The 13939-nt window shown below is 37.2% G+C and overlaps 2 protein-coding genes across 2 annotated transcripts in view; both read left to right on the top strand.

Annotated features, from left to right (window-relative positions):
* The first annotated feature begins 870 nt into the window (after nt 1–870).
* Nucleotides 871–13939, top strand: part of LOC149037515 (hemicentin-1-like) — a 58376-nt gene continuing 45307 nt past the window's right edge. The window contains exons 1-9 of the mRNA XM_089187749.1: nt 871–1073; nt 1659–1832; nt 4816–5088; nt 5526–5849; nt 6032–6295; nt 6460–6744; nt 7367–7615; nt 8471–8716; nt 9904–10188. Of these exons, the coding sequence (XP_089043875.1) occupies nt 1040–1073; nt 1659–1832; nt 4816–5088; nt 5526–5849; nt 6032–6295; nt 6460–6744; nt 7367–7615; nt 8471–8716; nt 9904–10188 (2134 nt within the window). The 5' untranslated portion in view covers nt 871–1039. The remainder of the gene's footprint in view (nt 1074–1658; nt 1833–4815; nt 5089–5525; nt 5850–6031; nt 6296–6459; nt 6745–7366; nt 7616–8470; nt 8717–9903; nt 10189–13939) is intronic.
* Nucleotides 11158–13713, top strand: LOC149037521 (tyrosine kinase receptor Cad96Ca-like). Its single transcript, XM_089187824.1, has 5 exons — nt 11158–11245; nt 11808–11909; nt 12611–12801; nt 13229–13345; nt 13473–13713. The coding sequence occupies exons 3-5, from the start codon at nt 12636–12638 to the stop codon at nt 13667–13669; spliced, it is 480 nt and encodes a 159-aa protein (XP_089043950.1). The 5' UTR covers nt 11158–11245; nt 11808–11909; nt 12611–12635; the 3' UTR covers nt 13670–13713.

Raw genomic sequence — 13939 nt, 5'->3', positions numbered from 1 at the left:
TATAAATGCTAATACAATCAGTATCCCTATAACTTAGAGCCCTTTACAAAAAATATCACTTAAATCTCAGTGCACTACCGCACAACTCACAGTTCTCTTGAAAATCTTTAACAAACTGTCGACTTCCGTAATTCTTTCTCTCACGTAGCCTTCCACACGGCTTTCAATTCCAGTAAACAACTCTGTCCGGCTCTCGCTCCTCTGGGCTCTTCGCAACAGCAGTTATAGCTCACTAAAAGGCCTATTTCTTTAAGCTAGCGTGACTCCTTATATATCTTTCGGAAAAGTTCTAGAATGTTCTAGAGATCTGTAATATTGTTATTTTTAGAAACATTACACTATGATTACATCATAACAAAAATATGCTGAGTCACGGTTCTAGAAGGTTCTCCTTAAAGTTCTCGCTTAGTCATCATGACTAAATGTTCTAGAAACTTCTTCGCTCTATTTTTAATAATTATGTAACGCAACGCACTCTAAAAAAACATGGGCGCTCTCCATAACAGTAAGATCAAAAAGTGATTTTCAAACTATCAATATTGATATAAGAAAAATGACTTTTCCTCACACTATATCTCATTATATTTATTATTAATATTTAAGTCCTAAAAAATGGCTGAAATCGTCTGTACATCTATCACAATCATCATTCTTTAAACTTTGACACCCTAACATATTGGTATGCGTATTCTCAATAGCACGCAGGTGAGCATGGAAACTACCAGCCATCTGTTACCATGGTTATAACTCATGAGGTCTTATAGTTATTTTAATTTGATATAGTGAAAAACTTAAATGAATGGGCAATGTTTTTTGCATGCAATTTGCAATAATGACATGCAGTTCTTCTATTTAGAGTCATTTTAACTTGTTAATCATTTAAAGTTCTGATATAAATATAGTTTATGGTGGCTGGTCATCCTGGGGGTCATGGGAGAGGTGCAACCAAACCTGTGGTGGTGGGTCACAGTACCGAAGTCGCAGTTGTACAAATCCTCTCCCAAGTGGGGATGAATACTTTTGCAAAGGACATAATAACATGATACAATCTTGCAACACCAATTATTGTCCTGGTAAGAGTGTGTAATCAGTGTTAAAACAATAATCTTTTATCAATTTGATTATTAATTTTGCTGGTTCCAGGTACTCCATGCATCTTTAAATTAATTACATAGTTTTTTAGAAATCAATGTTTAGTAATTGCAAGGTTTTTACCATAAGCTGCTATTTAGATTTGGTTAAGTTCTAGTCATGCCTTATCTTTATATGCTTTGTTCAAAAAGTTTAATGAGTCAGCATTGTATATGCATGCATTTTGCAATATCAATGAAGGTGTTAATTTTTAGTAGTTGCAAGTTTTCTACCACATGCTGGTATAAGATTTTGTAAAGTTTCTTTCATGCCTTATTCTTATTTGAAACAGTTAAAATGTTGAATGAATTAGCAATATATATGCAAGCAATTCGCAATATCCACAGGCAGTTCTTCATTTTGTAATATATTTAACTTGTTAATCATGTTAACCTCTGAAATGATGAGAGTTGATGGTGGCTTGTCATCCTGGGGAGCATTAGAGAGCTGCAATGTAACTTGAGGGGGTGGATTACAAGGGCGAGTTTTAAAGTTTTTAAGTTGTTTCTTAATGGCTTATTCTTTAGTCAATGGTGGCTGGAGTGAGTGGAGTCCCTGGAGTATCTGCACTAAAACAGTCAGTGGCATACAAATAAGGTTTAGAGAATGTTCCAATCCAGAACCAGCATATGGCGGGGAACATTGTAATGGGAGCAGAGCACTTGTAAGGGAATGTAACAAAATGTCCAGCTGCCACGAAGGTAATATACAGATGGTAAAATAAGTGAGTCAGAGTTTTAGTTACAAAGGGTAACATTAATTGAAATACAGACATCATGGATGGTCCGAAGTCTAATCATAGTTGAACCCCACATTTTATAAAGGCTAAGTCCTGTCAAAAGCCGTTGTCGTTTAATCTACATACTAATAAATTGACCTTGTCCAAAATAAGCATTAGCATTACATCGCAGCTTGAATCACAGGCGGCCCAAGCTCCAGCTCTTAGATGATCATCTTGCGCAATAACAGTCATGGCGGAATTTACGAACGCTTGAAGGAATTAAAAAATACGTCAAATTCTCAATAAAAATACCTACCTTACTTCCACAGCGTATTACTTGTTATCTGACCCCTAACTTTGATGAAAAGAACCCCTTTTAGCGAGTTGTCCATTTCGAGGTTTCCCACGTACGTAAGAAAAGCCCACGTCTGAACACTCCATTTCCGAACGTCCGATCCGAGAAGCGAAAAATTCCAGCGCAAAATGACCGGGCGGCCACAAATCCAACGCAGAATCCAAGCACATATACTTTGGTTACATTTCAACTCACTACAAACTCAATCTTTCCCGTGCAACCGACGCTGAACCGCAGTTTGCCTCAGAAATGTCCAGTTTAGAGGTTTCTGCCAGCCTTCGTTCACATCAACCTTAACACACGACCGTTGAGAACCAGCTTGGTAGCCCTGCCTCCTTTTCAAATTGAATATCGCCAGGGACCAGCACCATGGGTGCCAAGTTACGGTGTGGTCCCCGGCCAGGCCCAATTTAAAAAGGAGGCAGAGTTACCAAGCAAGGCCATTTTTCGCTGAGATTTTCGCTTCTCGGATCGGGCGCTCGGAAATGGAGTGTTCAGCCTTGGGCTTTTCTTATGTACGCGGAAAACCTCGAAATGGACAACTCGCTAAAATGGGTTCTTTTCATCGAAGTAAGCGGTCAGATAACAAGTGATACGCTGTGGAAGTAAGGTGAGGTATTTTTACTGTGATTTCGACGTACTTTTTAATTCCATAGAGCGGTCGTAAATATTCCCATGCAAACTCTTATAATTCCGCCACGACTGTTATTGCGTAAGATGATCATCTCACAGCTGGACTTTGGGCCGCCTGTGCTTGAATAAAGTTGTTTTCATTACTATTATCATTATCATTTTATCACTTATTATTATCGTCAGGATCATCATCGTTATCATTATTATTATCCAGCTGGCGGTGTGCGCACTCCGATTGCGTTGCGTTGGGGTAGCTTTATTTTCAATATGGCGGTGAAAGCGGCAGAAATCGGCAGATTTTGACTGAACATTCCGTAAAAGTTAGGCCGCTCCTTTTTCCTTTCACCATAGGTAAATATAACCTGGTTTATTCTGAATGTGTAAAAGTATTTTTTGTACGTATTTGTTGCGTATTCTATGGTTCTCAAGGACAAACGCAATCACTGTTTTTTTAGTAGGTAATTTGAGGCCAGTTTTCGAAAAGGTCAAATTTGATGTACGTCGTAGTTTGGAGCCTTTCAAAGATTTTGATGGCCGCTTTGATCCTTCTTCAACAGTTCTGACTAAACACTCTCAAACGCTCTCCAACGGTACACGTGTTTCGCGTATTTTAAGTGCTAGTGTTTGAATTAGAGCAATGAAAGAAGTCACTTGGCTACTGAATAACTCTACAATGCATATGGCGACACGCTAGGTAAGCCGGAAAGCAAAGTGCAGTCGATCGTGAAAAGGTGTTGATAGGCTTATGAACGCTTGTGTTTTTAAATCTTCTGACCTGAAAACTTAGCTGTTATAAATATATCTTTTAATGACTTGCCTCTGTGATGTGATAATAAGGGTTAGTTTTTAAGGTGTAATTTCCCTGTCTGTATGTTCTTGAGGTTTAGCAAAGCCGAATGAGATCGTGTTACCAAAGGTAATATTTTCATGTGCGCGCGCTATTTTCTTTGTTTTCAAATATACTGTCTCTCCCACAGAAGATAACTCCAGAGATATGGTTTTCAAAACCTTATTTTAAGTATTCTCTATTCTTTTAAGTATATTTGAAAATCTGTATGTTTTTTTATGAAACGTTGAGCGTGACGAATTTGGTCTTAGAAGGCGTAACGCTTCTCCTTTTGTGAATCCCGTATTTACACCTTTAAGTGTATGACATGAAAAATAATTCGTATAAGAAGGTAGCTGTCTCTTTGTAATGAGTTTGCATGTCAAGGGTTGATTCCCTATTAAATAACTCGGGAATTTGATATTATTCAGACAGCCATTGGCTGTGAGTGTAACTGCTGCCAAATGAATAGATTCTTGGCCAAGGCTGCAGTTTCAATTCTTTCTGAATCTCTTCAATTGCCTCCTAACAACAAGTTTGTCACGAAGGAATAACAGGAGTTGGGCAGGCCTGCCAACGCTTTTTAACTTTCAAAAGAATGGTAACAGCAGTGAATCCCCATTACATTCAATGCGCTATCTTGCTGCCACCAGAGATGTTCACTCGACCACGACAGGATGTAAATGACTCACTTTTCATTTTACGACCATCATGCAACACAATCAGAGTGTGTACACCACCTGATTATTATCATACAATCCCTATTACTATTATTGCAAATGTTTATGTTACTTTAGTATCATCATTTATATTGTTATTATCCTCATTACAGTGTGCACTGTTGTCATCCGTAAACATTTAGAGCTAAATTTCTTGTCAATCAGTACTGAAATATTTAGTTTCTTGATAGAATAGTATGGGATGTCTGATATGAGCAGTATCAATTATTTTCTTTTTTTAAACTGGTCCTGAAAGATACTATTTAATTTGAGGCTGATGATTATGTTTCTAACTCTCTTAGAATTGGTATTAACATACGAAACTAAGTACCTATTTGGGGCAATCATCAACAAAATAATTAAAATTTGTAGAATCGTGAAGAGGGCCTCTCAAGATGTACATATACTTTTGTATTATTTCTTTCATCAGTATTTCCACTGCGCTTTAAAACAGAGAGCAACCCATCAGTTGGTACAATGGAAATCCATACAAACAGCAGCTGGAAAAAGCTTTGCACCAGTACGTGGAATAAAGTTGAAGTAGATTTGACATGCATGGCAATGGGATACTCTAACAGCAGTGATTATGGTAGATGGTATGAAGACAGTGACAATGTATCAGAGACATCTACTAATTTCAACTGCACCACCACTTTGACTAAATGTGAAGAAAGCTTCTCAAACAAACTGCAATTCTGCAAAGGTATTAATCAATTATGCATTTTGGAATCTGTTGTCAGATCTAATTCAGTCTGTACATCCTATTCAAGGTACCCTTATAGACTTGATCATAATTCCATTGGTAGACCTCACCAAAACATCCTTTCTTGCTTTGGTAATTGATTATGTACTAGTGTTTTCTCGAAGACTGCTCTCTAAAAAAATATGATATATATTGACAATTAGGTTTTTTTGAGGAATAATTTAAATTGTTCAAGGCGTAAAGAGGCCCAAAAATGAACAGCTGCCCATCAAAGAACCCGTACAGCTAAATTGGATTTCTAAACCTGTATGAACACCTTGCACTTTTAAATTTCTTCCTAATCCTGCTGTCTCCTTCTCTTATCCATATTTCTTCCTTTTATAAATTCACCGTTAACTTACCTTTACTGATTGCTCAATATTTTGTGACTTTATAAGTTCCTGTTCGCTTGAATGGTGCAAATGTAGAGTATGGTGGTAGAGTGGAAGTATTTTACAAAGGGAAATGGGGAAAAATTTGTACCAATGGATGGGATTTCAATGATGCCCAAGTTATTTGCTGTCAACTCGGCTTTGAAGAGGCTCTTGCTGAATTCATTGGCTCCAACGTAGAGGATGGAAACATTACTTCTGTAATGGTGGATGTTTCCTGCAATGGAGAGGAGGTAGAACTTGCATCTTGCGCACACACTGATGGAAAGTTAAATGTCCCTGGTCAATGTCGAGGAGATGGCAAAGGTTCTCAAGCACTGTGTCAACCAAGTAAGTAAGATATTAATAACGTCGAGGTGGAAATTCCTAAAGGTGACTGGTCCTCGTGAATAGTCACGTGTTTAAAGTTAAACATCAAAGATCAAGATATTATTAGTTTTGAAACAAACTAATGTCAAAATACTGAGACAGAATGAACTGATAATTGTGCTACTTGAAAACATTTCTTTCAGAGAACAAAGAAGTATTGGGAAAAGAGAATCTTTACTTTGATATTGGCAGCAATGAAATCCTTCACTGCTCAATACGTAACAAAACCAGTTTTGCGAGATGGGTCATTAATGGTCAAAAGGTGCAAGGGATGAATTCTTCCTCTAAGAGGGTCAAGACCACAGAAGATGGTAAACTGGTCATAGAAAATGTGCAGTTGTCTGATGGAGGAACATATGAATGCCTCAGACTGGAATATGTTCAGTATTACACGGTTTACATTAATGGTAGGAAAATCCTTTTCAACACATTTAGAAGACCTCATTGTAGAGTAAGTTAACATAACAGTAAATGTGCCCGGCACTCACAATATAGACACACAATAGGGACTAGTTAGCTTTTCTTCATTGCGGCTTCAGTAAGTGGTTATTTTCTTTATTTATCTCAACAGCAAGATTCACTGAGAACACTAGAGACCAGCAGAGCCTCACTGCTTACACATCTGGTACTATAAACTGTAGTGCTGAAGGAACACCACGTCCACAGATAACTTGGAGCAAACAAGGAGAAAAGTTAGTACTTGATGGGAGGAGAGTCACTCAAATTCCCAGTGGCAGTCTACAGATTGATCCTGTTCACCCTGAAGACGGTGGCACATACAGATGTACCATGACACAAAATAAAGGATCAAAAAGGGTCACAATCAGACATAAAAACATATTTGTGTCTGTTATAGGTGAGTGAGTTATTGGAAAAATCTGAAACTGGTTCAGTCATTATACCAACACGTAATAATAGTAAAAATAGTGATAAAAACTTTATTTTAGTGTCAAACCATGAAGCCTGAGGAATCCATGCTAATAAGGGAACACAGGCTAATACAAAATACAAAAATTAAACGACTAAAATATCTACTCTAAAATATGAATAGTACAAAATGCAGTCTAAAATATATTAAAGATGAAGCTAAACATCATAGGTAACTATCAATAGCTGATCTTAAGAATTTAGTCATTAAGTAGTTCAGCTGCATGTAGATAATGCTGGTAAGGTGGGTTTCTGATTTCATTTATTGAGGTTAAAACAATCTTTGTTACTTTTTTCTGAAGGGCTTTTAATTTTCTTCTGATAGGCATTTCTGCAAGGTCACCTTATATGTTCCAATGATTTGTTGTTTTTAGCCATTTGAAAAGGACTTTCATCTGGTTATTCAAATTAGTCAGATGAAAATGCTTTGTCTAATTTATAGACTGATGTTAGTAACCCAAAAAGGAAATTGCCCTTTAGGATATTTGCATAATTTATGTGTGTATAACTAAAGCCACTGTGTTTTAACTTTTTTACTTGTTTATTCAAAGTTCTACCAGAGGTGAGAATTTCAGGAGCAAACAATCTAATCAGAGAAGGAGACACTGTGACTTTGACTTGTAAAATCATTCAAGGTCAGCCTCAGCCACAGATAACTTGGCTTAAGAATAACTTATCTGAAGGACACAACATGTCTCTCTCCTTTCATAAGATAACAAAGAAAGACACAGGTCGGTATACCTGTCAAGCGAAAAATCCTGGAGGAATTTCTGCTGAAGACATTTATATTTCTGTTAAAGGTGAGTTGTTAAGTCTAAAACTGGATTTTAAATCATTCAGTTGTGTCAGCTGCGGTGGGATAGACTCTGGACTAATTGCTGTGGGTTAAGGCACTGGCCAGGATCATTGTGCCATCTTCTTGAGTGAGGAAATACCTACATCTAGTTAGAGGGTTTTCTTCTTGAAATCTCTTCCTTCTTTTAACATTTACTTTAAATTTTGAACTGCAAATCGATATCATACGTATGTACTGCTGGTCAGTCGAGCAAGATCATTTCTGTCGTATCCTCTTGGATGACAGGCCTCGCTTGCATGGTGCCTGACTCTCCACACAGACAGTGGAGCTATGCTATTGGTGGGAATGTGGTGACGAGAAAACACGAATAAATTAGTTGAGCGCTTTTCATTCAACTAATTTATTCTTGTTTCTTATCACTATATTCCCACCAATAGCGTAGCTCTTATTTTCTCTGAGGATGACAGTCTTCACTCTCATGATGCCTAAATCTCCACCGGGAATTTTAATGAACTTTTAGGAAAACCCTTACTAGTTGTTATGGGTTTGTAATTAATTTTCCGAGCTTGATCCATAAGCGAAGAGTCACGAGTGATTTACAATCATTGACAAGTTCAATAGGAAATATTTTTCTCTCACTTTAACGTGTAGTTGAATCATTCTTCAGTAAACTGAGAAGTGTGGTGCTTGCTTCCAACTTTTCGTTTCTTAGCTCAATTATATTACACGTCTGCTATTTGTTAGTCATTGGCTGGAACAATGAGTTGGAACCAGAACAAAATGTCTGTCATGACAATATTTTCTCTGTATCTGTTAATATTATCTCATCGTGACTTTTATTTTAAATTTTTCTTTGTAGTTCCACCACATCTAAATCCTGAACTCAAGAATCTTTCAGTCCCACTAAACTCCACACTCAAAACAGACTGTCTTAAAACGGGTGATCCACCAATATCTGTCAACTGGACGAAGGATGGAAAAGCTCTTAGTAGGAACAATACATTAGTTATTAAGCGCATGACTTTTGACGATGGAGGTTTCTATGAATGTGCTGCTGAAAATCAGGTTGGAAAAGTTAACATCTCCTTCTGGATCGATGTTACTGGTAAATCAAAATAATTTTATGAAGATTTACAAACAGTGCTTGGTTAGTTCACGTTGTAGAGTGTTGTACTGCCGTGTGATAGTTCAAGCCCTTGACTGGACCAACGTAAGGTCTTAAATAGACAAGGAGAATGTGCTGCCTTTCCTATGGCATGAGCAAATGGATAGGCATTCTAGTTTCTTGGACAAGGAGAATAAACTTTAAGCCCCATTTCCTGCGTCCTGCATCTTCTAGGAGGCCTTGGGTTCGACTTGGAGTTCTTTTTCCATTAATGCCTGTGTCACTCACTGAAGAACATCACCTTAAAAAAAAAACAAAAAAAAAAACTTAAAAATTGCCTGAAGCTTGAGAAACCGCAGATAACCTTTTCGGTCATCTATGGGTCGAGTCTTATGACTAACGATGTGTATTTTACCATTAGCAAGCATTTTTTCCCAAAACCTGCCTCCGAGGCTACCGAGATAGGCTGGTGACAAAAAGTCCAATCTTATTATTTGTCGTCTAAATCTTAATTTTTTTCTAATTTCAAATTCATTGAACCTATCTCACTTAACTTTATCCTACTCTATTCTCTGCATGCCGCTCATGCCTAAGGTAATCTTGACACTATCTGCGCGTTAAGGACTCGAAATCCTAATGACGGAAGATTAGAGTTGCTCACGGTCCACTTTCTGATCCTCAATAGATTCTTCATTATTTTGGGGAATTTTGTATGGTATCAACTGCAGTAGATAATTCCCCAATTGATATTTCTCGTTATTCTCAAAACTCTTGTCTGCTTGATATGGTGTTGATGCTGTTAGAAGAAATTCTACCTTGAAGTGACTTCAAAGTGGCACCAACCCGTTTACATAATGGATCGGAAATTCAACAAATTTATTCTGGCAGCAATTCAACCCGCAAAGGCGATCCGACCGATAGGTTAAATCCAATAAACATTACAATTAAGATTTATCGAAGATTACCTAAACTGTCTCAATTTCTCTCAACTTTAAAGAGGTTAGTCAATAAAACACGAAAACAAAGTGTTTCCACGCATGTTTAAACAAACTATTGGCTTTGTATTTTAGAGATTTTAAACTAGAAGACTCCCAAATTTGCTCTTCTTACTGCCAGATTACTTGTGGTTATTTGATTGTATCTTGAGAACCTTTGTTGAACATCAGTGGTGCACTTTTTATTTTCAGTGTGTCCTCAGATCAAATTGTCTCCGGTAAACCAATCTGTTATTGATGGAGACCCAGTAAACTTTACTTGCCGTGCCACAGGTGTTCCAACACCAAAACTGACTTGGACATTTAATGGCGGTAGACTTCCATTGGGGATCAATGAAAACAATTCTAAGGGAGACTCATTCCAGGAATCATTCCTGAAAATACAGAGAGCAACAAAGAAAATGGAAGGAACATACAAGTGTACAGCAAAAAACAAAGCAAATGGAACAAGTTATTCCACAATACTTCAAGTATTTGGTAGGTTCAATAATTATAATGATTACGATGATAATAATAGTAATACTGACAGGGATGGTGTTGATTGTAATGACAGTAATAGTAATCTTAATTTTAATAGCAATAAGGGTAATGATGGCGATAGATCCGTTGCAACAATGATAATTAAAGATACCTTCCAAATATGAGGTGAAAATGGTGGCTGGCGGCTAGAGGTTGCCCAAGAAGAACTGATAGCTTGTTAAGAATGAGATGGAGTCTCGATAACCCTGGAATTTCTCCAAGACAATGGAGTCAAAGAGTGCAAATACAAGCTGAGTGAAAAATATCGTAATGAATTGTGGGAAAGATAGTTGTTGCACATGCACCATTTACCAGTTGTTTAAGATGACTCTTCCCTATAATCACTTTGTGACATTTTGTTATGGTCACTCTAATCATTTTGATCCAAAAGCTTTTGATCACTGAGATGATCTGTAGCTTTGTATGGGGCAATATGTCTTTATAATAGAAAACAAAGGGCCGGGTCTCAGTTTATTTAGAAACATCTTTGAATGGGATCTGAGACCCTTTGGCAAATCTTCAGACACATTTTGGACAAGTATTTCAAACCTTCTTTAAAACGTCTTTGAAGCCAAGTTCCACTCAAATTGGCACGTTATACCCCGTATGTACCATTTGGAGGGTTGATTTCGAATCACTTAGTTTCTCTGATAATTACCTTACTGAGGTTTTTTGAGTAAATTTTTTTTAATGAAAACCAAGTTATGTATAAATTATCTCTTTCTCAACACAGAAAAACCCACCGCCAAAGTAACTCCAAAACCATATCCAACGCTCACCCAAGGTGATAAGCTTAGGTTAACTTGCAGCGTCAACAAAGCAACGGTAAATATCACTTGGAAAAAAGATGGAGACCCAGTAAAAGAACGGGCAGTCATTGAAACGCAATTAGATGAGACAACAAGTTATCTGATTATTGCAAAAGTTGTGGAGGAGGACAGTGGTGAATATTCCTGTGAAGCCCGTAACAGAGTAGGAAATGTGGCTCGCTCTATTGTGATGATAAAAGTCAACCGTAAGTTGGCAGTATTGTAGTGTAGAAACAATCTAAAATTTAACAGCAGTAAATCGTTCGACTTGATGGAACCTGAAACTTTTAAGCATGCTATTTGCTGTTTTCTGTTTGTATGTTTTGTCTTTCTTTGCTTTTATTGTTGTTTTTTGTGTGTGTGAATGCGTGTATGGATGTCGGGTGGAAGCCTTATTAATAATTAAAATATGGGTCCCCTGGCCTGTTAGATACAGTAGAACCTACCTTTAGATACCCAAATAATTATTACCATTATTGCTTGTTTCCTATTTGGCGAAGGGAATTGCTCTACATCTATTCAACAAAAAAGCAGATAATTTCTCAATTAAAGACAAGATTCTGGCCAGGTCTTCTCCATATAGTTTTGATTTACCTTTCTTTGAATCTCAGCCATAAAACAATAGCCATTTCTAATGAGCCAGCTAGGCTCAAGCGAAAAAAGTATCCAGAGGAGCTGGCTAATATTGTGTAACAACCTTTTCCTTATCATCACATCTACTACCTTTGTCATTTGGCTAAGAAGCATGTGTTTAACTTACACCAACAGCTGTTAGTCCATTTCTGGTGTGGTATTATATTTTTGGATCAATGGCTGCTGTCATTGTTATTTTGCTCATGGGCTGCTATTTTTGGAAACGTCGGAGGACAGGTAAACCTCGCTCTTCATATCTTGTTTTGGGTAATTTTTCCAGACAATAATAAGTTGTGTGAGAAGAAAAAGCTTGGACCAGTTTATGTTTACTTTTACTCCACCTCGTATTTCAATTGTTCTCCTCAAGTTCGCTATTAGTTAGGTATTAATTTCATCTCGGTTTGCAGGAAAATGAAAACCCTTGAGGCACTATAGGCATGTTTCTACTGTTTCTTGTCTTGCGATTTTATCTGATTTATAATCTTCTATTAACCACTGACCAAAGTGCATATTATTTTTATTTAAATATTAAAGTTAAGGCAGAACTTTTTTCCCTTCTTTATTTCTTTCTTTGATTTGTCAATCGGACCTACAGTGGCTGCTACCGCTCTGTAAGTCAATTAGTTTCCCTTTTATTTACCAAATTGAAATGTTTTTTGAAAAAAAATTGAAGTTGGGGTTTATATCTTACTGTCATGTCAACCATTCCATTTGGAAAGTTAACTTGAATGATAGTCTGTGTAAACGAGTAGTTCTACAATTGTAGTTTTTCTGCACAAGAAAATGCTGTTTTTTCATTTCTAGATTGATTATCTTTCCATAAATTAAAGAAATCAGTCAGATAATTAAGAAACTCAAAACGTTTCCGTAACTTCTTTTCCTTGATCACTTATACTTTGATTTAGCAATAGAAATTGTGTGATTTTCATAATATTTAGTCCTGATCAAGGGGAGTCAGTTGAGATGGGGCTGTTGAATGTAAAAGTGGATGAATGGGAGATTGAAGTGAACCGTATCCTGCTTCAAGATGTCATTGGGCGAGGGGCATTTGGAGCAGTGTGGAGAGCTCTTCTTAGTTCTCCAAATGGGAGACCTGGAAATCGCACAGTTGCTGCTAAATGCTTTACACGTAAGATCCATTCAACTATCTCTCCTCAAAGCACGTGGGTGGGTACTTAGCGTTTCTTGCTAAGGGTACTTTGCACTTTCCAGTAATCATTTATCTCAGGTTGACCAAGGCGCTCTAAGAGATTCGTGGAAAGTTATTTTTTATAACAAACGCAACAATTAAACAATAGAGGCATCAATAGCAATAAAAAATTGGAGGATGGTAAGCATGTGCCACAATCGTGAGGCAAAGAAAATATGAATTCCTCGAAAGGATTCGCTCGCCGACCGGTTCCATTTTTGCAGTTGTGAGCTTCAACAACTGGGTTTCAAAGACCTCCTAAGATGTGAGGTCTAAATCCTCACCCGAAATTTCGCTTCTTAAGCACGAGAAAATTCGTCAATAAGGATTTTTTCCCCGGTTATAAAGTATTTCCTTTTTATTGTAGCCACCGCAGGGGAGGAAGGAAGAAAATGTTTGATGAGAGAGATCGAGCTGGGAAAAATTCTCGGTGACAGCAATCAGCCAAACATAGTGAAGTTCATTGGCTGCGTCACTAGACAAGGTACATGTTAAGTTTAAGGCGTCATTCTTATTATATGCAATAATATTTCAACTGACTATGAGATTGTTAGCTTGTTTGTTTGTTTGTTTGTTTTTACTGATTCGTTCCTTCTTTTCGTTATTTTAAGTTCATCCGATCCTTATCATGGAACATTTGCCATGTGGCGACCTGCTTGGTTACATGAGAAAATGCCGAGGAATTAATGATCGGTATTATCTTGGAGAAGGAAGGCCTCAAGTTTTGAACAACTATGACCTTGTGCTATTTGCCAAACAAATCGCCGCCGGTATGGTATTCCTTGGATCAAGGGGGGTAAGTAACTAAAATGCTTCTACATTCAATTTTACCGCAGAAATATCTGTAAGGGATTGTTACATCTTTTGAGTTGCTTGAATATAGATATATCTAAATTATACGAATCTTTTCGGAAGCAGGTTTCATATTCTCAATATTTCTCAAGAGTTCCTTTGGTATTGTCAGTGGGTCACCTAATGTCGCAGTCATTCTGGTATATGTTTGGTCTGTAATGAACACCATAGGAACAATAGTTCTTACAACCCATGCAAACGTCTGTATAATTTTCCCTCTGATCAT

Source organism: Pocillopora damicornis, chromosome 11 (genome assembly GCF_964200805.1).
Source record: "Pocillopora damicornis chromosome 11, jaPocDami1.2, whole genome shotgun sequence".
In the NCBI taxonomy this organism is placed as follows: domain Eukaryota; kingdom Metazoa; phylum Cnidaria; class Anthozoa; order Scleractinia; family Pocilloporidae; genus Pocillopora; species Pocillopora damicornis.
The sequence above is the reverse complement of the archived record's forward strand: the minus strand, read 5'-3'. Positions and strand labels throughout refer to the sequence as shown.

What these genes read in the sequence shown, in the direction of transcription:
- LOC149037521 (XM_089187824.1), top strand. Translation starts at nt 12,636, where the DNA reads ATGGGGCTGTTGAATGTAAAAGTGGATGAATGGGAGATTGAAGTGAAC. An exon ending in TGCTGCTAAATGCTTTACAC is followed by an intron (nt 12,802 to 13,228) that starts GTAAGATCCATT and finishes TTTTTATTGTAG; the next exon opens with CCACCGCAGGGGAGGAAGGA. An exon ending in TGGCTGCGTCACTAGACAAG is followed by an intron (nt 13,346 to 13,472) that starts GTACATGTTAAG and finishes CGTTATTTTAAG; the next exon opens with TTCATCCGATCCTTATCATG.